General features: G+C 47.9%; 9 protein-coding genes and 1 non-coding gene across 10 annotated transcripts; 5 read left to right on the top strand and 5 right to left on the bottom strand.

Annotated features, from left to right (window-relative positions):
* Nucleotides 1-1512: 1512 nt before the first annotated feature.
* Nucleotides 1513-2237, top strand: EURHEDRAFT_414400 (uncharacterized protein). The gene is made up of 2 exons (XM_040782418.1): nt 1513-1822; nt 1884-2237. Exons 1-2 carry the CDS (start codon nt 1519-1521, stop codon nt 1991-1993), a joined length of 414 nt encoding a protein of 137 aa, XP_040637266.1. The 5' UTR covers nt 1513-1518; the 3' UTR covers nt 1994-2237.
* A 564-nt stretch (nt 2238-2801) lies between these two features.
* EURHEDRAFT_404335 (uncharacterized protein) lies at nt 2802-3158 on the top strand (the record flags this gene model as incomplete). The annotated part of the gene is made up of 1 exon (XM_040780302.1): nt 2802-3158. One exon carries the CDS (start codon nt 2802-2804, stop codon nt 3156-3158), a length of 357 nt encoding a protein of 118 aa, XP_040637265.1.
* Nucleotides 3159-4035: 877 nt separating this feature from the next.
* On the top strand, nt 4036-5083 carry EURHEDRAFT_532238 (uncharacterized protein; the record flags this gene model as incomplete). The annotated part of the gene is made up of 4 exons (XM_040787216.1): nt 4036-4172; nt 4254-4369; nt 4423-4647; nt 4672-5083. 4 exons carry the CDS (start codon nt 4036-4038, stop codon nt 4881-4883), a joined length of 690 nt encoding a protein of 229 aa, XP_040637264.1. The 3' UTR covers nt 4884-5083.
* Nucleotides 5084-5657: 574 nt separating this feature from the next.
* Nucleotides 5658-5729, bottom strand: EURHEDRAFT_t106. Its single transcript has one exon. It is a non-coding gene; the product is annotated as a tRNA-Arg (tRNA).
* A 15-nt stretch (nt 5730-5744) lies between these two features.
* On the bottom strand, nt 5745-7871 carry EURHEDRAFT_414398 (uncharacterized protein). The gene has a single exon (XM_040782417.1). It carries the CDS (start codon nt 7789-7791, stop codon nt 5848-5850), a length of 1944 nt encoding a protein of 647 aa, XP_040637263.1. The 5' UTR covers nt 7792-7871; the 3' UTR covers nt 5745-5847.
* A 111-nt stretch (nt 7872-7982) lies between these two features.
* Nucleotides 7983-9472, top strand: EURHEDRAFT_414397 (COP9 signalosome complex subunit 6). Its single transcript, XM_040782416.1, has 3 exons — nt 7983-8298; nt 8363-8827; nt 8895-9472. The coding sequence occupies exons 1-3, from the start codon at nt 8028-8030 to the stop codon at nt 9341-9343; spliced, it is 1185 nt and encodes a 394-aa protein (XP_040637262.1). The 5' UTR covers nt 7983-8027; the 3' UTR covers nt 9344-9472.
* A 6-nt stretch (nt 9473-9478) lies between these two features.
* EURHEDRAFT_153295 (OSTA/TMEM184 family protein) lies at nt 9479-12049 on the bottom strand. Its single transcript, XM_040777797.1, has 5 exons — nt 11538-12049; nt 11171-11468; nt 10996-11121; nt 10798-10947; nt 9479-10746 (listed from the first exon to the last, which is right to left on the bottom strand). The coding sequence occupies exons 1-5, from the start codon at nt 11597-11599 to the stop codon at nt 9868-9870; spliced, it is 1515 nt and encodes a 504-aa protein (XP_040637261.1). The 5' UTR covers nt 11600-12049; the 3' UTR covers nt 9479-9867.
* On the bottom strand, nt 12050-14671 carry EURHEDRAFT_153294 (SAP domain protein). The gene is made up of 2 exons (XM_040777796.1): nt 14649-14671; nt 12050-14596 (listed from the first exon to the last, which is right to left on the bottom strand). The coding sequence occupies exon 2, from the start codon at nt 14421-14423 to the stop codon at nt 12501-12503; it is 1923 nt and encodes a 640-aa protein (XP_040637260.1). The 5' UTR covers nt 14424-14596; nt 14649-14671; the 3' UTR covers nt 12050-12500.
* A 568-nt stretch (nt 14672-15239) lies between these two features.
* EURHEDRAFT_379270 (NAD(P)/FAD-dependent oxidoreductase) lies at nt 15240-18367 on the top strand (the record flags this gene model as incomplete). The annotated part of the gene is made up of 4 exons (XM_040779155.1): nt 15240-15797; nt 15845-16409; nt 16476-16511; nt 18093-18367. The coding sequence occupies 4 exons, from the start codon at nt 15240-15242 to the stop codon at nt 18365-18367; spliced, it is 1434 nt and encodes a 477-aa protein (XP_040637259.1).
* Nucleotides 18368-18393: 26 nt separating this feature from the next.
* Nucleotides 18394-20249, bottom strand: EURHEDRAFT_524737 (cytochrome P450). The gene is made up of 3 exons (XM_040786937.1): nt 18862-20249; nt 18666-18810; nt 18394-18607 (listed from the first exon to the last, which is right to left on the bottom strand). Exons 1-3 carry the CDS (start codon nt 20235-20237, stop codon nt 18572-18574), a joined length of 1557 nt encoding a protein of 518 aa, XP_040637258.1. The 5' UTR covers nt 20238-20249; the 3' UTR covers nt 18394-18571.
* Nucleotides 20250-20610: the final 361 nt, after the last annotated feature.

Raw genomic sequence — 20610 nt, 5'->3', positions numbered from 1 at the left:
GACTAGCCACATATGCTATTCGCAGTTGGGACGTATCGAAGTGGTCAGCGTTGGCAGTGAGTTTCTGGTTCATCAGGAGGAGCCAGTCCTCAAATCGGGGTTCCTTGCCATCAGTGAGCATCGGAGGGTCAGGGATCTTGGTAGTCTTTCGGTTGATGGCCATTGGAGAGGCTTGACGACCATTGGTCCCATCCATCACCAGTCGGGCAATCTGGCTCCCAAATGCATCGCGTTCAGTTGTCACTTCAACAAGCTGCTGCTTGACGTCCTCAATTTCTCCAATCTTGCGGCGCAGAAGGGTGATTTCTCCATCCTTGGTTTGACAGCGGAGTTCTTCTTCGGCAAGACGGACCTTATGGTCTTCAAGGCGGTCGTCATATCGTTTGTGAGTCACTTGAAGCTTATCATATAACCATTCAGGCTCTTCAGAGGCGTATTGCAAGAATTCCTCCAAAGTCACCATACGTTGTTCTTCATCCTCATCATCATCAATGAAGATGGGGTTCTGTCGGTTTTCTTGGCCGGTATCATTATCGTTCGTCTCATTTCGGTTGCCTCCAGTAGGGGCAACAGTGTTTCTCATGCGAGGCATGTTGGCCAAGGTCGTTGTATCAATCGGTTATCGGTATCAATTTGGTTTCTTCAGTCGATCGGTATGGGGGACACGCTGCTATGGTTCCACGATTACTGGATCGAACCAATGAAGCAAACGTGTTAAGAAAAAAGGGCGAGATTCGATATTATGTCACGGGCTCGGAATAGTAGATAATAACGAACTGAATTCCTATCTAGACTATTGTAGCCATCGACGAGAATATCGAATCTGGAGAAGAAAAGAGAAGAGGAAGTCTATCTAGGTAATGAAGGGGTTTTATAGGGGTTGTTGCCGACATGGTTGAGTAGCAGCATTTGCGATGTATCATTCATTGCTGCAGTGTTGAGCCGTCATATATGAGCCGTCATATATGAACCGTCACAATAGTGAGGCATGATGAGAAGCTTTATCTAAGTCAAGAAGCTAACAATTTTAGAACTACCGCCATGACATCAAGCACAGACATCTTAGAACCTTGACAGAAGATCATGTCATTTGGTTCCTGGAGGACACCGCCAGAGTCTTTGACAAGCTTAGTAGAGAGTCAGTTGATCGCTCTTTCCCTCGTATAGAGAGGTGCACAAGCAAGGTTTCGAACATATTGAACAAAATTACAGAGGAAGGAAGTGTTCCATTTGATCTCAATGATGCAGACATCAGGTTCTGTTATCAGAATGGTTGGGTTCACAGGGTAGCTCTGGATGGTGATGATATTGCAGTTCTACCATCGCGTTTACATGAAAAGTAATTTTCACATGCCCCTATTGTTCTTCCATTCTGACCATCTTAGATACATTGAATATTCGATTGGCACAATGTCAAAACCCCTGCCTGCCAGATTTGACTCACTACAAAAATTATGCAAAGAGATTCTCAGCAAATTCTCCATCATGAACTTAAGGCACTCAACTGAGGGCAAAAAAATGTCAACTGCATCACAACCCAGACCTATGGAAGCTCAGTATCAAGCTGAGTTCTACAGGGGATTTGTCCATACAGCAGGGCGAGGTGTACCGATATCCACTGAATGGTCAAGAACCAGGGATGGTCGAGTGGATTTCTATATCCCAGAAAAGAAATGGGCGATTGAATTGTTGAGAGATCATATTGAAGTCAGTGAACATATCTCTCGATTCAAGGACGGTGGAAAATATCATCCCTGGCTGAAAGAGAAAATGGTCAAGGATTGGATCATAATCGACTGTGCGACTTCTTCACCAACCAAAGGTGTGTTCTTACTCGGCGTTAATTTAGTAGCCATGGTTTATTCCACTAACAACTTGATAAGATTTCTCCGAACCTAAGCTGTGGCATGCTGTGTTCGCCAATGATTATTCTAAATTGCAGTTGTATAACCATCAGCAAGCTCTTACGATGTCTGTGCATCTAAAGAATTGACAAGAAGCAGGGATGATATGGCTATTACACTGATTACTTGCGTCTGTCTTTCATTGTGGTATCTTTGTTAGCTATAGCCAACCTCTCGACTACCAAGCAATCAGATGAATTCACCTGGTTTCCTTTGTCTCACCCCTGTGGCTTCTTCTCTTTCCTCTTCAGGGCCGATATTCTCGTCTTATGGCTACCTAGTTTAGATTAATAATACTATCTCGTTTTATCTACTAGACCGAGCCCGTGACAAACAGGGCATTACTCTTAGAGTCACAGGTGAGTCGATGAATGAGAAGGTGAACTTATAGAAGTGAACTGAAAGGTCTAAAAAAAAAATACCATTGACAAGTTGCTTATTTAGTCAACTCCAATACACTATCAGCCCACATCCAAGGAGAGAGAAAGGGAAGTGAAAGAACGATCCAGAAAACTTACCCGCCTGAACAAATCGATGAGTATCGACAAATGGGTTGAAGAATAGATGATCGTATACCACGATGCAAAGGGAACCGATTATGATGAGCTTAAGAAGGATGATAACGCCTGCCTCAACTTTCTTCAAGCAATTGAGCACCTATTTCCAAAGTTTGCAACGCCCCGAATCTCCCATTTTTATGACAAAAACGACCATGATATGAAAAAAAAACTGAGTGATGCATTTGCACGACGGCGAGCAGATCATGGAAAGCTTGAATATAGCTCAACCTTCTCTGTATTGATGTGGTAGTCAGTAAGCCTACTGGCTTCGAGTGGTGCTGTCCAATATGATTTTGGCAAGACAAGTGGTGGAGGACACTTTCAACACACTGGCACGATGAGCCAACCGCCGACCATCCTGTTTACTGCAATCACGCAACTCGAGGCGAGTAAGATGATAAGAGAAAGTAATAAAGTTTCAAAATTGATAACGCATGTGCTGGGCCAGTATCCAGATCTGGAGGCCGAATTCTCAAGACCTCACGGAGCGGACCGTCTTTTTGAAGCAGCATATGAATATGTTGAACCGGGAGCATCTTGTACCAAGTGTGACCCTGAAAAACAGGTCCCCCGGCCTCTACGAATGTCTGCAGAGCCTCAGGTTCATTACGGAACCATTGCATCTGGCAATCAAGTGATTAAGGATGCCTATGCCCGAGATCAAATTGCAGGAAAGCTGAATGCACTGCTTTGAGATGGAAGCAGCAGGAATTATGAATAATCTTCCCTGTCTTGTGATCCGTGAATCTGTGACTATTGTGATTCACACAATAACAAGCAATGGCAAGGATATGCAGCTCTTACTGCAGCAGCTTATGCCAAGCTACTTCTATCATTTGCCCCTGTCACCTACTCCCCGAAAATTAAGACAGCGCAACAGGGTTTCTCGATACTACCGTTCAATCGGAATCCGCAGTCCCTAGGGCGAGATAACGAGGTCGATCGGTTGAAAAAAATCCTGGCTCAGAATCGCACCCGGAAAGCAGCAATTACGGGACTGGGAGTGGTTAAAAAGACACAGATTGCACTTGAGCTGGCATACCGTGTCCGTGACCAAGATCCAAAATATTCAGTTTTCTGGATTCGATCAACCAACATGGAAGCCGTGGAAAAGTCATTCATAGATATATGTGATGCACTAGGATTGCCAAGAAGGCCATCCAGTGGTGAGCCATATGATAAGGACGAATCACTCTCCAGTGATGCCAATTTAACTACAAGCTGCAAGCTTTATCAATCAAAATTCGATTTCCCTGAAGGGCTATTTGTCCGTACTTAGTGAGCAAGAGGATAATAAAGTGGAGTTGCTCAGTGAGGATTTTAATGATGATTATCAATATGAAGATGTTCAGAATCCGGTGTCAGCGACATGGCTGATTTCATTTGAACAAATCTGCAAGGCAGATTCTCTCGCGACAGAATATTTATCGCGTATCGCATGCATCGACCCCCGAGATATACCGCTTTCCATATTCTCGCCCAACGGCTCAGTGATTGAGCAGCAGAAAGCATTGAGAATCCTTAAGGCATATTCCTTCATTTCAGAGATGGCCAATGCCCAGTTTGTGAATATGCATCAGCTTGTTCGCTTAGCAACGAGAAATTGGCTTAGGAGCAAGGGAGTTATAGAAAATTGGACCATCAGGACAGGCGAATATTTGAGTGAAATTTTCCTCCCTGGTCATCCCAGAAATCGGGTAGAGTGGTGGTACCTGCCACACGCACAGTATAGTCTTCAAAGTGAGAATTTTCCATGGAAAACAGCCGGAAAAGAAAACCTGTCCCAAAGTGCTGCTCAGTGTCTGTATGCTGATGGGCGATATCGCGAAGCAGCAATGCTTTTTAAAAGCGTGTTGGACAGGAGGACACAGCGGCTCCAAAGGGGAGATGTAAAGATCTTTATGAGTATGGAATGGTTAGCAGCGACATATTGGAAGCAGGGACGATGGAAGCTAAAGTGCTAGAAGTGCAAGTGGTGAACACACGCAAGACAGTGTTGGGCGTTGAACATCTTGACATATTATTGGCCAACATGAATAATTATGTATCGACATTGTTGGGTCAGGGCCAATGGAAGGAGGCTGGAAAGCTATTCATACAAGCGGTTGACATGCACAAGACAGTGCTGGGCGCTGAACATCCTGACACACTGGCCAGCACGGCCAACCTCACATTGACATACGGTAACCAGGGCCGATAGAAGGAAGCCGAAGGGCTGGGAGTGCAAGTGATGGACACACGCAAGACAGCGCTGGTTGCTGAACACCCTGACACATTGATTAGCATGTGGAATCTAGCATATACATTGAAACATCAACAGCGCAATGTTGAGGCTATTGCTCTGCTCAAATATTGTGTTCAGCTACAAGAACAGCGATTTGGGCCCAACTCATCTGTACAGTACTCGAGCCTTGTCTGACCTCGAAATTTGGCAAAAGCCCTTCTCTGGCAGCCTCATATAGACACCGCTCACTTAGATCCACGGATCTGTTCGAAAAACAGCCATCATCAAATCATTGCCAGCGAATACCCATTTCACATTCAGGTGAACCAAAATCGTGTGATCCAGAATCGCCTTCTAGCTAGGTTTCACCTCTTATTGTCACCACTGCGAACACCTTATTCAGCAGTGGGAACAGCTAGTTATTTATTGAGGATCATCATGAGGTTATGACACACTGCAAAATTCGGTATATATAATATCTATAAGTTAGTATATAATTGCACCATATGCAATATCATTCGAGAATTTCTCAAATTGGTGATGTGAGCATTCAAAAGTTGCGCATCTATATGGGAATACAAACGGCGCCGCTCGCCCGTGGAATACGTTACAGTTTCCCTAGGTTTCATCAGGTCATTTTTATTGAGCCAAAGAGAAGACAAAGAACTCTGGAAGCTGTGTTTGAAGAGAAAAACAAAATGTACATAAAATCAATTTCTTGGTGTTTTGGTATTCAAGCCATGATGGGAGCGCTTTCCAATATGAGAGAGACTATGGATAACCAAGGTGTAGACGTTGCGGGTGAGTGTATGTGCTTTTACCTGTTTAGTACAATTTACCAGTGGCCGCACTGGAGCGGCGACGCCAGGACGGAAATGCCACGAATGTGGTACCTAAGGCCACGACGTTTTGTGGCCTTTCCGGAGTCACCCCGAGTTACTGCGTAGTGGACCAGCAAAAACAAAAAGATGACCGACGCAGGGGTCGAACCTGCAATCTCTTGATTCGTAGTCAAGCGCCTTACCATTGGGCCAGCCGGCCTTGCTGGAATACTCGGGACTATGTTGGCTATATATTCCGGGAAGAATTTTGAAAGAATAGACATGCAATTTTCATTATCATTAACAGCATTTTACAACAATTCCCCATAGTAAATATCTCACAGCCCTATAGTCTCAACATTCGGCACGGTCCGCGTGGTAGGCCCCAATGGTCCATCTCTAACCCGTTGCCGTAGGGTCCGCACGATATCTTCAAACTCCGGTGTCTTGTCATCCAACTCCTTCATCCGATCGTGCAAAGTCACGAGCACATCATACTTTGCAGTAGCAATCTTCCAGACCGCATTCTCCGCATCACCAGCTCCGCCTCCCACGAACTCTGCATAGGACCGTGGCGGTTTGAATAGATAGGGTAGTAGCGTCAACAGAGCTGGCGGAGTGAGCACTGCCCAGGAGCCCGAAGCGGGTAGTGATCCTTGTACAGATGGAGACACACTCCCAAGATTTTGTTCCGATGGAAGCTGAAATCGGGTGCCCATACTAGGGACTGGCGTGATGACCTCACCGGTTAAAGTCTGCCAATTCGCGGTTACGATGGCTTGCATGAATGACATCGATGCCAAAGAGACATCTTTCATGACCAGAATGTCAGCTGATGCGACGATATCTCTCCAAAGATTGGGGTGATGGTTCAAATAAGCAAAGTACAAGAAACGAGCAGCCGCTGCCTCTTTGTGCCAGTCCGTCGGAGTCTGGCCAGAGGAATTGAGCTCCGTTGAATTAGGAGTACTCGATCTCTGTGGGCCGTGGAATATTTTAGCAAGGGCATTCAATGCTTCCCTGCTGGGTGGGTTGGTAGGGAGCACAAGCACAGGATTGAGACCTTGCTTACTGGCCTCCACTAACAGTACACGAGGAAGGGAAGAGAGAACATTGAGTTGGCCGCTTGGAATCTGGCCATGCGCCCATTGCGTGGAAGAGATCCTAAGGGACTCGGTGACTCGTTCCAATACGCGGTCCAACAATCTCTGCTGGTTTTGGAGAAAGTGGTTGGGGTATAGTTCTGTATATTGCGCGACGTAAGTCATAACCGGACCGTAAAGAAAGCTGAGATCCACAGGGTCGAGCTTGGATTCGTCCAAATAGTATTCAACCACCGTCGGGTGGACATTGTGTGCAATAAGGAAGTCCAGAGCAGGAGAAGAAAACGTGGAGGCAGACTGAACGTAGCTCCTTGCCACAAGACCCGGCGCATCGATTTCTAAAAGGTCACGGAAGAAGTTCAATAGTGTCATGTGCATCAGTACATCGCTCTTGTCGACCATCTGGCAAGCCGCAAAATGCAGTAAGCTGTTACTTTGGTATTTGGATTCAATTTCAGGAACTTGCGAGGTCGAAATAATGTCCCAGCGGAGTCTACCCGCTCTCTCAAGGAGTCCCATTAACCTGCCTTGGGCCACTGTTTTATCGCGCTTTAAAAGGTTCCCCGGTCCGTTGTCGCTGAGACTACATGTCGAGAAGAAGATTCCGTAGACGTCCCTGTCGGTGAACATCCTCCTCCACACAAGGCCCTGTCCTCCGACCTTGTCATCTGCCTCATTCTCCCGAGTAATATCATCATCAATTTCCAGAAGCGCCCAAATCGTATCCAATGCCGCTTGTGCCACTTCGGTTGAAGACGTCGAAAGCCAAAGTTCCAATAGAGAAGCAACCAACTCCGAATCGCCAGCCACTATCGCAGCATCACTGGGTACCCGTCCTGCCTTCTCCAACAACGAAAGTGCCAACAAATTTATCGGTGGCGACGGTGCCTTGAAGCCCGCGACGAAATTGACAGGTGGATTGATGGACCGGATATCAACAAAGGAGAAGTATGCGGTGGCTCTTGTGCCCAGGACGGTGAGAGGAGTTGGATCTTCCTGAAGAACTGGTAGAATCTGCGGGATCTGCGTCAGAAGCGTTGCAGGGACACTAGGGTCGACGTTCTCCGTGAGTTCTATCTTCAGTTTGTCAAGAAGCGTGGTGTCTATGCTGACGGAAGGGTCGCTTTGGATTTGGTCCAGGTGAGCTTTCACCGCGGAAAATGACGATGGAACCACCATGTTGGCAGTGTCTGTGCAGCTGTACCTTGTCTTGAATATATCAAGATTTCGAAGGAGAACTTTGGCAGGTTGAAGTGGTCGAAAGAGTGAGCCCGGAGGAGCAGCGGAGAAGAGCAGCTTATGTGCAAACATGGCAAACACCAGCTCCTCCGCCTTTGGTCTCGGGGCTATGATCCATACAACAAACTTACAATTTGATAACCAGCTATCGACTTTCTAACACGAAAATAGCGGCAATGGCAGACCAAGCAAAGTCGCTAGTTTCCCAAAAATCTTCGGATTCGGGCCTCCATATCCAACTCCATCCTCTCATTCTCCTCTCGATCTCCGACCACATCACTCGGCACGCCGCACGACAACAGCAGGGACCTATCATCGGAGCGCTATTGGGCCAGCAGGATGGCCGCGAAATCACCTTAGAACATACATTCGAATGCTTAGTTGCCCCTGGTGAGAATGGGGAAGCTCAGTTGCCGCATGATTGGTTCGTTGAGCGCGTGAAGCAGCGTAAGTGACGAGCTGCTCCATCATGAAATCGACAAAATTCCTGTTACTAACATGGAATGAACAGTAAAGGATGTCCATAAAGTCCCAGCTCTTGACCTCGTTGGATGGTGGTCGACCGCACCACCTTCAGGACCCAACACCTCCCACCTCCCAATCCATCGCCAGATCCTCCAGAACTACAATGAATCCGCCGTGTTCCTTACGTTTCATCCTTCGCAGATTCAAATCGGAGCGTCAAATGGATCTAAGCTCCCGTTGACAGTCTACGAAAGTGTCTATGAGGGGGATAATGCTGCGGAGGGTGACAAGTCTATGCAGGTGGATAATGAGGAGCAGTCGCTGAGCATCCGATTCCGGGAGCTGCCGTACTCCATTGAGACGGGTGAGGCGGAGATGATTGGCGTTGATACTGTTGCCAGAAGCGCGAGAAATGCGGCATCAGACACCGGTGCAGCGCCGCAGCAAGAGACGCAAACCAAGGGAAAGAAAGAGCAGAAAGATGTTATACTTTCGCCGGAAGAGGAAGAATGTACGACTCTGCCTACACTATTTTACTGGACGCTTCCATTTAAGCCTGCTAACCCTGACCAATATAGTGGTCGCCAGCCTCAATACCCGCCTAAACGCCGTCCGAACCCTTGAATCCCGAGTCTCGTTAATCAAATCGTACATCTCCACTCTATCCACCACCGGAGAAGCACCCGACCAAGGCCAAGAAACACCCAACCCCTCCTCCGAACTCCTCTCCCACTCTCACCTCCGCAACATCAATTCCCTCCTCGCAAATCTCTCCCTCCTCTCACCCCCCGAACAAAGCGTCTTCTCCGCAGAAAGCCTTGCACAGACCAACGATGTCCTCCTAGTCTCCCTTCTCGGACAACTGGGCCAAAGCGTCAAGGACATGCGCGAACTAGGCCGAAAGGCGGCTATCGTGAATAATATGAGACAGAGCATGGGCATGGCATCGCGCAAGGGTGGGAAGGTGGCTCGGTTGGAGAACGAGTTCTTTGGTGGTAGGGAGGGGTCGTCTGGGATGTTTGCCTAGACGCATGTCTGCTGTGTCTTGGGGTTTGCTTTTCATCTTTTTTTCTCAGTTTGCTGGGCGCTGGGCGTTTTACATAGTAGCAAAATGATCTCATGATGAATGAAGATGTTACGAAGGAATATACAAGAGATTCAATTTTCCACTCGTAGTTAATGAGTATTGTATAGTAGTAGTATAGGCAAGTATATATTTTAGTGCATCCGGCATCGACCTGTCCATGGATATTTGCATTAGCAGAAGACCCAAGTCATTTATCGACAAATAAAGTATAAAAACAAACAAAAGAGGAAAATTTATACAAGACAGTCAACTGGTATCTCCAACAACAGGCAAACATGTAAATAAAAAGAAATAGTCTACATGAGATTACAAAAAACGAATGCGAAAGAGTGCCATAACGGCGGGTATTGTCATGAAATAAGCAGACAAATGCAAAAGGGGAAGAAAAAAAAATACAAAAAAAAAAAAAGTCATTGACACCGTAAATTGGAACTCATTCCACCCGACAATAGAACAGCGCAGTTTTAATACCTGCTACGCCCACGTTCGTAGTCGTCATGAGGTAGCGGCTGGTAAGGGTCAGGCATGCGGATGGGGTCATGCTGGGTGTCGTTTGGATGATAGAGACGGGTCGTGACACCCGATTCCTGTCCGCTGCTGTTCGAAGAAGGTTGGCGATAGTGACGGTGTGTGTCGAGTTCGCTGTCAGAGGGTATCATGTAGGGGTTGTTGAACGAGTCGTGCTCGTAGGGTGAGAAGGGTTGGTGGGTGGGTGCCATGGGATCCAGCATGGATGAATCGCTAAGTCTGTCTTGACTAGTAGAGTAGAATCGACTGTTGCGTGGGTCTTCGTAGGGCGAGGGTGATAATCCGGACGAAAGTCGGTTAAGAGTCGGGTTGGGCTGCGCGTGAGATAGCAGGTCTTCTCCTTCTTCGCCCGGGGGGGAGTTTCCTTTTCCGCCGGCCATGAATGGACCAGCGCCTTCGTAGGCAGTTACGACGGTGGTAGGGACATTGCCTGCTTGGCTGAGGCCGATCTGCTCGGATGGAACTTGGTAACTGGGGTCCAGAGTTCGCTTCTTGCGACCCACAAACAGCCAGCGGAAGCTGCGGCCAATGGCCTTCAGCAGGTCAAGCGGGTTCAGGGCGTCGAGAAGCGCCTTCATGCCCCAGGGTCCGCCTTGGTAGGTGATCTTTCCATTTCCGTAGAAGTCGGTCACTTCGTCGTCGTGAACGTGGTCAATAGAGTACTCCTTCCATGCGAAGGCCCACAGGTGCAAGACGGAGAATATAGCCATTTCGATGGTAATTAGAAGATTGGAAAGACCGACTTTCCAATCAGGCGCTTGAATTTTCTCGGAATCCTTGATGAGTCCAGAAGAATAGAGGAAAGAAATCACAGTCTGCAAAGTTAGCGCTCTGTTTAAGACTGGTTTGGACGTAATAACACTCACCGATTGCCAGAAGCAAAGGAAAATAACCAGCTTGATGGAGAGAATCTTGAGAAATGGCCGATGTTGCTTGATATCATCCTTGATCTGGATATAGAATTGAATAAGACAGTACATGGCGATGGTGACCGCAGCGGATTCAACGACCAGAACCTGAAATAGTCAGCCATGCTCAATTTACCCAATAGCGGCAATACATACCCAAATATGTGAGAATGCCGGACTTAAAGACGATTCGCAGTACAAGTCAAAATGCTGCGTCACAACCGCAACGATGGTCATAAGCACCCGCAGAACACAGTATTGGAAGACGCCAACCCAGATTACCTATTGAAATCAGCCTTGTCCATCCCATACATTTGCTTTGTAGACCTACATTAAACCAGGTCAAGCCACTCCGAGGAACTCTCCAGATTCCATTTTCCCCTCCGCAGCACTTCTGCGCCCAGTTCAATGGCCAGACCCATTGTTTCGGTTTGATTCCACGAAAGTAATTCTTTTGGCTATGCAGGTCCGGCGCGAGGTAATGGCACATAAGAGCGAAGAATGCGGAAATCGTAAATGCTTCGTAGCAGTCGCCCATGACACCGTAATAGACTGCTTGTTTATGGAAGTAGATACTAAGCCACGCAACGAGGGAATAGATCGGGATCATCAACAATATCCGAATAATGCTGCATAGTTGAAATCAAGCTGTTAGTCCAAGAATTTAAAAAGGGAAAGCAGAGGAGAGAAAAGCTTACTGTCGCTGTTCCAAAGGTTTGCTGTAATGTGTCGCATGGCCCATAATGATGTATAACGACATGATGCCAGCAAAAATAGCAAAAGCACCCCCAGCTATCAGAGCTAGCTGATGAAAAGTAAGTCCGCCATCCCATAATTCAACCTCGTCGACTATGATTTTGAGTCCAGTCAGCCAATCTGTTTCGCATTCGGAGATAAATCAGGGGGGGATGTCAGCGCACTGGATTGTTCCTCTGTCGTCGAATTGCACACCGGCCAACCCATGGCGCCTTTAGAAGGTCTAAAACAATGAAGAGCAAGAAACGGTTCAAGAAAAGGCGTCAGTCGAGAAGGTGAGGTCGAGAGAACAAGATTTGGAGAAGACGAGGAAAAGGAATAACGGCGGATGATCACCAGCGATCAGCGGTGGATTGTTTGAGGCCGCGACACTCTGTATGCGACACTCTGTTCTCTATGCAGTATGGGAAGACAATTTCTGTGGACTCCGGTGTATTGAGGAGTGTTCAGAAGAATAAATTATATGAAGTCTAGAGTTGGACCAAAAGAAGCGCTGTCCAAGAGCCGCAAGCGCCGTGTCTAACAGGCAACAGAAACAGCCGCTCCACAGGAAAAGATAATAATGTACAGAAAAGGAAAGAATGAAAAATAAAAGATATCTGAATGAATGAATGAAGAATTGAAGAACAAGAATGATTTTCTATAAATAACAATAGCCCTGCGAGGCGTTGTTCCGTGGTTCTTTGCTTTGCTGCGCCTCCAGAGGGAAAATAAAAATAAGCCAAGATTTGGTCAAGCTTTGATGGCCTCATTTTATCCTTTTTGGGTAATCTTCGGATATTTTATACGAGTTCCCTTACTGTACAGTTATGATAGGAGAGAAAATGAGATATAATACACATGCAAAAACCCAGTCCATTCCAATAGGTCCATTCCCAAATGCAACTAAAATATTACACAGTGCCTCATCCCCTCCACGAATCCCCAAAGCCACCGCGCCCGCGGCCCCGTCGACGTCGGCTCCCTCCTCCTCCTCCTCCTCCTCCTCCTCCTGCGAATTCCGGCCCATTGTCTACGAACAAGTCTCCATCCTCAAATGAGATACGTCTAGTCTCATCACCGCCGCGACGGGGATAGTCTCCCTTTCGCAGCAAATCGTCGAACCGGTCCAAACGTCGATCTGCCGTTTCTCGCGTTACCGGGAGATAGTAAAGTTTAGGTTTAACAGTTGTGGACTTGAACAGTTCATCGAGTGGTTTGAAGCCCTGCCCCGGTCGTGATGGCCGAGGTTCTGCCGGTGGCGGTGCTCGTGAAGGACCGGACGGGAGTCGCTCTCTGTCAGCACGTGGACCAGATGGAGGTACGCGGGGCCCGTCAGTCATGGATTCCTGGCGGCTTCGTGGAGGTGGGTTTCCGGCGACGCCCTTGGGGTCGATTTCGTCCAGGACAGCTTCGACGCCATCTCCGGTGCGGTCATATCTGACCTCCCAACGGGGCTGAGGACCACCACGTCGTCGTGATTCTTCCTCCGTGTTAATCCATTGTTGAAGCTTTTGCTCCGGAATAAAATCAACAAAAAGATTTTTGCGGTTCCGTTCATTTGGCCAAATGCTCCTATGGAGCGCAGAACGAACTCGTGATGCTGCTGAAACATTTGTAAAGCTGGCGAAGCAATGTGTTTTAATATGGTCCAGATGGAAGTCGACGATTACGTCTTCACTAGGCGAGGATCCTGGAGCAGACGCTAAGGTGACTAGATGGTTTCGCAGCATTCCTGGCTGGAGCGGACGCATCAGTCCGCCAATATACAGAGCTGCGGTAGCAGCATGAAGTGCAGGCTCAACCTCTGCATCCTTCATCTCCGTATCTGCCGGAGGCGAAGCAGGGCGGACCTGTTCCCGCTCTGCGCCAGCAAAAAGAGCTTTAAACCGGGCGTCTTGCTTAGGCGGCACTTCCTTCCTAGGACGCGACTCCTCGGGGGCGGGTGCAGGTGCACCATGCCCTTCTCTGGCTTCCTGTTGCTGCACCTGCTCTTTAACTAGTTGTTCTTCTGTAGCGAGGCCTTCCTGGTCCTCTGGCAATACCACACGCGGTGTCTCATCCTGCGCTTTGGCCTTTTTACTCGCAAGCGCTTCAGTCGTTGCGATTGGGCTTTGGCTGCGGCGCTTCCGTTTAAGCCTGTCCTCAGCCACTTCTTCGGTAGGGAGGGCAGGGGGTAATTCGTTGCCCGCTTCGGGCGCTTTGGCCGAGGGTGTATTTCCATCGGTAGGTGCAGCAGGTTCCGCACCTGCAGGTTCGCGTTGTTCAGATAGAGCTTCCTGGGCCATCGCATCACCGGGAGCCTGCTCAACCGGTTGAGCGGCAGCCTCATCGGGGCCGGCCTGAGGGGCCGGCACCTCTTCTAGGGTCTTCTCTGCCTCCTTTCCTGGATCCGCCTGCTCCTGTTCTTGTGGTTTCTCCTCCTGTCGCACTTGTTCAGCCGCATCGGTCATCGGTTGGTCTACCTCGGCCTCATCCCTTGGTGTTTCTTCCGCCGTCGGCTCCGCAGGTTTAGGTTCGTCACGCTTTTCGACATCACCATTTTGGGCCAATGGTTCCTGTGCTTGGTCCGGCTTCGGTTCTTCTGTTTTCTGTTCCTCAGGTTTCACGTCTTGCGGCACGTCGGGGGTCGGTTGTTCCGCGGGTTGCTGCTCAGCTGTACCCTGCGCATCGGTAGTTTTCGGTCCAGCGGAAGCTCCCTCTTTCGATTCTCCAGCTTGGTCACCAGCTTCAGCCTCGAGGAGTTTGTCGATAAACTGCTGTTTAACCCGGAGGCCGGTCTGCGCAATACCGCGCCGCTTCAGCTCAGCCTTTAGGTCGGTTACCTTCCATTTCGAATAATCGGTCATTATGATTCTTTTCGCAAAGGCGATCGCAGGTTCAAGCGGTCATGGGGAAATTAGAGCCGGCTTTAATTCACATGCGTGGAATGTTGGCGCGGTCGGGTCAGTGATATCGATTTGGTGAAGGAGCTCAATGATGCGCTTTAAGAGTGATGTCGTTGCGCTAGACTGTATGTGGACTAGCAGGTTAGTTATGCATTCTATATTCGGTTTAGCGTGGCTTGTTCGTACATGCTGAATAAACGCGTATGCAGTGCCAAATGCGGAAGGCGCAAGTCTGGGCTTGATCTCTAGTTCAACACTGTGAGAGATGATGAAGCGAATAGCCGAGAACGGAAGGATAGACTTGGACAGTCCGGATGTGGCTGAATGAAGTAGCATTTTTGGCGGCCTCTACAGTCAGTTCCGAGGAGAGGGTTCCAAGTATTCATCTACCACAGCCGATCATTGAGAATGTTGGAATTGTCATCTCTATCATTTAACAAGTTGTACAGAGTGCATGCCGTGATATATCAAGCCATATGAGCAAAAAGATAGCAATATGGCGCGTCAAGACGACAAGGTGACAAAAGTGGGGTTCTATATATAACCTGCACGAGATGGATCTTATCAGTTTAAATGCGAGTAACCCGGTCCGTTGATGAGGGGAGGAAGGCCGACTGGTTTAATGATAGTACTACATGACAAAAAGATAAGCGACTTGGCAGGTGGAACGATATTAAAACACCAAGATCCGAGAGATGTTCCGATAATAAGAACAGCATCATCCCCGCAGACCTCACGTCTGATATCCAGCTACTTTACCAGTATACTCTTTGGACAATGGGCTCTACAGACTCCCTACCTGCCGGTCTCCCGGTCAAGAATCCCACGACTCCCTTTTGGAGAACCGAATTGCATGCCCTCGATGACCTGCGAACTACCCCGGAATTGCCTCAGGAGAGCGACATCGTCATAGTTGGCGCTGGATATGCCGGAGTCAGCATCGCATATCATCTACTGAAGCAACAAGACCAGCAAAGTCAACATCACCCGTCGATAACTATTCTTGAAGCGCGACAAATCTGTTCGGGTGCCACCGGCCGTAATGGTGGTCATATTCGACCTGATTTGTATGGTCACATCCCGACATACATTGAACGGCATGGAGCGGAGGCCGGTGCAGAACTGGCTAATTTTGAGCTTTCTCATGTTAAAGCCTTGAAAGATGTCATTTCTGAAGAAGGGATTGATTGTGATTTCAACATCACTCGGAATATGAACGTGTATCTCAACGAAGCTCATGGTGAGAAGGCGAAACAGAAATATGAGGCACTGGCATCCCAGTCGCATTCGTTTGTCGAGGACATACATTACACGCCACAGAAGCATGCTGAAGGAGTAGGTCTTCTCCACGAGAATGACTGAAAGTGACTGACCTGAAATAGATATCTGGCGTCAAAGGTGCCAAGGCTTGCATGTCCTATACTGCAGGCACGATATGGCCTTATAAGTTTATTCTGGGATTGCTTTCGAAGATTATGGGTTATACTGCTCTTAATGTGCAAACGCACACTCCGGTCACGTCTGTAACATCATCTGACTCCAGTCACTTGGTCCATACTTCGCGCGGATCGATCCGTGCTTCCAAAGTCATCTATGCTACGAATGCATATACACCTAGCTTACTCCCAGAGTACTCCTCGAATATTGTGCCCGTTCGTGGATTATGCTGTCACATCACCGTCCCCGAGGGCAAGCATGCTCCTTTCCTGCCATACTCTTACATCCTCAATGGAGACGGATGCAGCTACTTGATTTCCCGGCCAGATGGAAGTATCATCGTTGGCGGCGCCCAATACACATTCAAAGATGCGAAGGAGCAGTGGTACGGTGTGGTAGACGACAGCACACTCATTGAGCCCGCAAAGGACTATTACAATGATTACATGCAGCGCACGTTCCATGGCTGGGAGGACAGTGGTGCATATGTCAAGGAGATTTGGACTGGAAGTAAGTTTCAAACATAATATCTGCTCCTCCCGTTCTGAAAAGGATAAGTACACTGACAGCCTCTAGTTATGGGCTATTCGTATGACTCCAACGCCCACGTTGGTGAGATTCCAAACAAATCTGGACAATATATTTGTGCAGGATTCAATGGACACGGGATGCCAGTGATTTTCTTAACTGCCAAGGGGCTTGCCGAGATGATTCAAACAAGCAAAAGCTTCGAACAGGTTAACTTACCACAAATTTTCAAGACCACGGAGAAGAGATTGCAGGCGGCTCAGGAAGCGTCGGATGGAGGTGATGTTCTGGCTTGAAATACTGTTCTATACATTAGTTAAGGCAATCAGACAATTAGTTTGTTGAATGCTTGTTCAGTGAAATAGTAGATGCACTATAGACCATTCTATACATGGAAATCGCCGTTTCCCAAAGCCCCCCGATGTTTTTTATAAAAGTGGCAGGCATTATACGAACGACGCTGTCTTTTTATTCCACAAGGATATCACTCTGCATCAGGCATATAGCTGCAGAGGTAAGCGGTCTTATTTGGCGAGGAACTTCTCTTCTCACCTTTCATTGACTCTGATTTATTGTAACCTGTTCTTTCCTATTTAAGCAGCCTTCGACTGTAACATACTCCCGGTAACTTTGCTCTGGGTATATTGGCCTACCGACTACCATAGTCCAGTCATTTGTTGTATCACCATATAATCTGCAGCCTCCAATGTCCCACTTCTTTCTTCGAAAGGTCCGGGGTCGAGCATTCAAGGTCTTGAATGCAAACACGCAGAGCTTCTGAAGCCTGGCCACTGAAGACATATAAATAGCGGCGCAGCAGTACGGGGCCATCCCAGTGTGGTTAAAGCCCTTGTAGAAGGGTTATGGGCGCAAACCAAATGCAGGTTGTTCAATATTTTGTCCGATTTGGTTGGTGTCGGCCTGAATACGAATGGTTACCAGGTCGCTACTCCCTTACGTGCAGCGGCCAGCAAGGGTCATATTGATATAATTCGTTACATACTTGTCCATGGGGCAATGTGAATCGCGTATCTGATTAATTTCTCCAATAATTTCTGTAGTGCCACTAAAGTGCGAATGAAAGGAGCACATGATCAATCTACTGCTGGACCATGGTGTTGACCCAGATTATCCGAGGCCAGGAGGAACTGTCTACCGCCCATGCTAGCCATTAGAAATGAATCCATTTTTAGACTGCTACTTGAGAGAAGGGCAGATCTCAAGGCCAGTTTCGACTACACTCCACCGGATGCCAGTGTATTGTAAGAGATGACCAAGACTGGACAGGGGACCTTGGCTCAGGAATTATTAGCTCGTGCTGTATCAATCAACAAATATTTCATTTAGGATGTATTAAGAGGCGGGGAGTAAATGGTGGAACTATTCCTCGCAAACGGAATGTTGGAGCATCCAGCAAGGACGAAAGAGCACTCATTCTACTTGATGCAACTTACACGGGTCAATTACGTTTAGTTGAGTGCTTGATGAATCAAAAGTTTGAAATGTCTGCGCGACGTTCCCCGGATTTACTCTCCTCGCAGGCTTCTGTTGCATGTGAACCCGGGCCTAGAGGTGCTATGGCCGACGAGATACTCAGTTGAGCTACGGCGTGGATATCAACACCGGCGACAGTTTTGATCACACAGCTTTAACATACTCTTCAAGATCATAGAGCAAAGCGCGTGATGTACATTCTCAAAAAGGAGCAGGTCCACTGCGCGAAGACGGCAACAATCCCTTTGCTACGCGCGGCACACTTTTCGTTGGAGAAGCCTGAGACTTTGCTACAGGCTATTGACATTCACGCCGTGTCGTCCCAGGAGCTCTGTGAATGGATTACCAATTTACAACATATATTGGCCGAGGGTCATGAGATGGGTGCTGTGAAAGTGTTTGATCGGTTTTTGGTCAAGGTCAATGCTGAGGTCGGTGGTGTTTGAACCACGGATCTCCATGCTTTTCAAATCTCGCAAAATGCAACTGGTGCGTTCCCTTAACACCGGTATGCGGCCTCGGGCTACCCTATCCAAATTTATGTGCTTGCAGGATACAAGTCTCACGAATCAAAACGGTTTGCTATACTGTATAGCTGCAAGCTAGATATCATTGCCTCAACCATAACGATTGGAGTTATTATGTTTAGATCAATGTGATCGAAAATCGATCCAGCATTCATGTTCCTAGATTACAATGAGCATCGAACAGTCTACATACAAAGTACAGTAGGATCATGCTTACCCGCTTTTCAGAACAAGTCTCGTCCCAGAACATTTCATAACGCCCACTAATTCCCGGTGAAATCTTATCAAAGCCGTTAATGGTAGTTGTGCTGTACTTGCGGTAAATTGCAGCTATCATGGTTGTCATTTCGGCCATGGCGAGACTAAAGCCATTAATCAGTTTGCTGTGTATACTCTATATGTGGGAAGCTTACTGGATCCCAATACACATTCTTCCTCCGCTAGAAAATGCCCAGAACAGTCTTTTCATTTCTGCCTGGTCTTGGGACTCATCAAACCAGCGGTCTGGGTTGAATCTTGACGGCTCTGGGAAGATCTCCGGGTTTCGATGTAGGATGTACGGTGACATGGAAACTACTGTCCTTAGGGGAATTTCGTACCCATCAATCGTAGTTCTGGTAGCAAGGGACCGGGGTTCTGATCCAGGAAGAGGTGCGAATAGTCGAAGTGTTTCTTTGATGACTGCATTCACATAAGGAAGCTTGTCACTTGCCTCGACTTTTGGAATATCATCTGCATTAATACCATCTTCCTGGATTCCACAGATCTCCTCAATTACCCTCTTCTGAAATCGCCTATGCTCGGGACGCGAAAGAGACCAAACCACGAACATCAGAGTATCGCTAGTAGTTTCAATACCAGCCATGAGATGGTCCGCACATTCCGACGCAATATCCGAGTCATCCATTCCACTCTCTTTCCTAGAGCGATGGTGCTGCCACAGCCGTGCAATTAGGATTGATGACCCTTCCTTATTCTTTTCATCGTCCGTCGCAGCAGAAAATGCCCAGCAAGCTTTCAGCGCATGACGGCGGATGCCCATGTATGTAGTAGGTGCTTGCATGGGATAGAATTGCCGCGCAAGGCAACCCAGGGCACCCTTCCTAGTGTAAAGCCATTCCGTGAAGCGAAGAAAATGCACACTGAACCATGTCAACCTGCGGCGATCCGAATTTGCCATCGCCCTTATTAACACACGGTCTGTCTTCACGCCCTGTAGGCATGCTGTCTTTCCGAATCGTCCGTAGAGGAACTCGGTTATAACATCGAGGGAAAAGTAATGCAGACTGTTAAATATATTGCTCGTCGAGCCCTCCCGCTCGAGAAGTTCCAAATACATCCGGACCTTCTTCTCAATCAACGCTGCGGTATCACCCTTCAGCATTCCTGACTTGGCATATGCATGGGCTAGAATCCTTTTGCGATCCCCGTGCGCTTTCCCAGACGCGAATGAGAACAAGTTCGGACGCCCGGCCACATCAAACATTTTGTAAAACCCCGTTCGTTCGAATCTACTGCCAGCGCCATATATCACTCGCAGCGCAGATATGCTGTTGAACGATACCTCGCCAGGGCCCACGCGGACAATGGGGCCATATTTGCTATGCAGTTTGAGGAGAGTGCGCGATCGATCGCCTTTGTAGTCCTCGTATGCGAGCCGCCATTTCGTCAATGCGTATGTCAGAGGTCCTGGGACTCGCGCGAGGGGACTAAAGAATAGTTTATAGCAGTAGTGCCAGAGAAGGAAAGCTGCGATAATGGCCGTAAAGCTAGCAATAACTGGGGACATTATAGTATGACCCGGTGCAAATACTGCTCACTTTGTCGCATAGTGGAAGATAGATCCGCTTTTATACCCAATCTAAATCGGATCCTTCGATGTCAAGCTGTCAAAGCGCAAGAATATGTAGGTTAACGGAACCGGATTCCGCGTTGATATGTAGCTGACAATACCCTGAGTGGTGCAAAACAGATCCGGCAACCGCCAGAGAGATAGACGCTGATGACAATACGGCATGAATGATTGGGTGAAATTTGGACCTTATACTAATAGTTGAAGTATGTGCCGATGGCACTCATCTTCATCGTACATCGAAGCCAAGAACCGTGACTTTGCCGATGGCCGTTGTTGCATTAGCCGAGGCAGAAGCTATGTTTGTATT

Source organism: Aspergillus ruber (assembly GCF_000600275.1).
Source record: "Aspergillus ruber CBS 135680 unplaced genomic scaffold scaffold00021, whole genome shotgun sequence".
Taxonomy (NCBI): Eukaryota; Fungi; Ascomycota; class Eurotiomycetes; order Eurotiales; family Aspergillaceae; genus Aspergillus; species Aspergillus ruber.
Note: the sequence above shows the minus strand (reverse complement) of the source record. Positions and strands in the feature narration are given on the sequence as shown.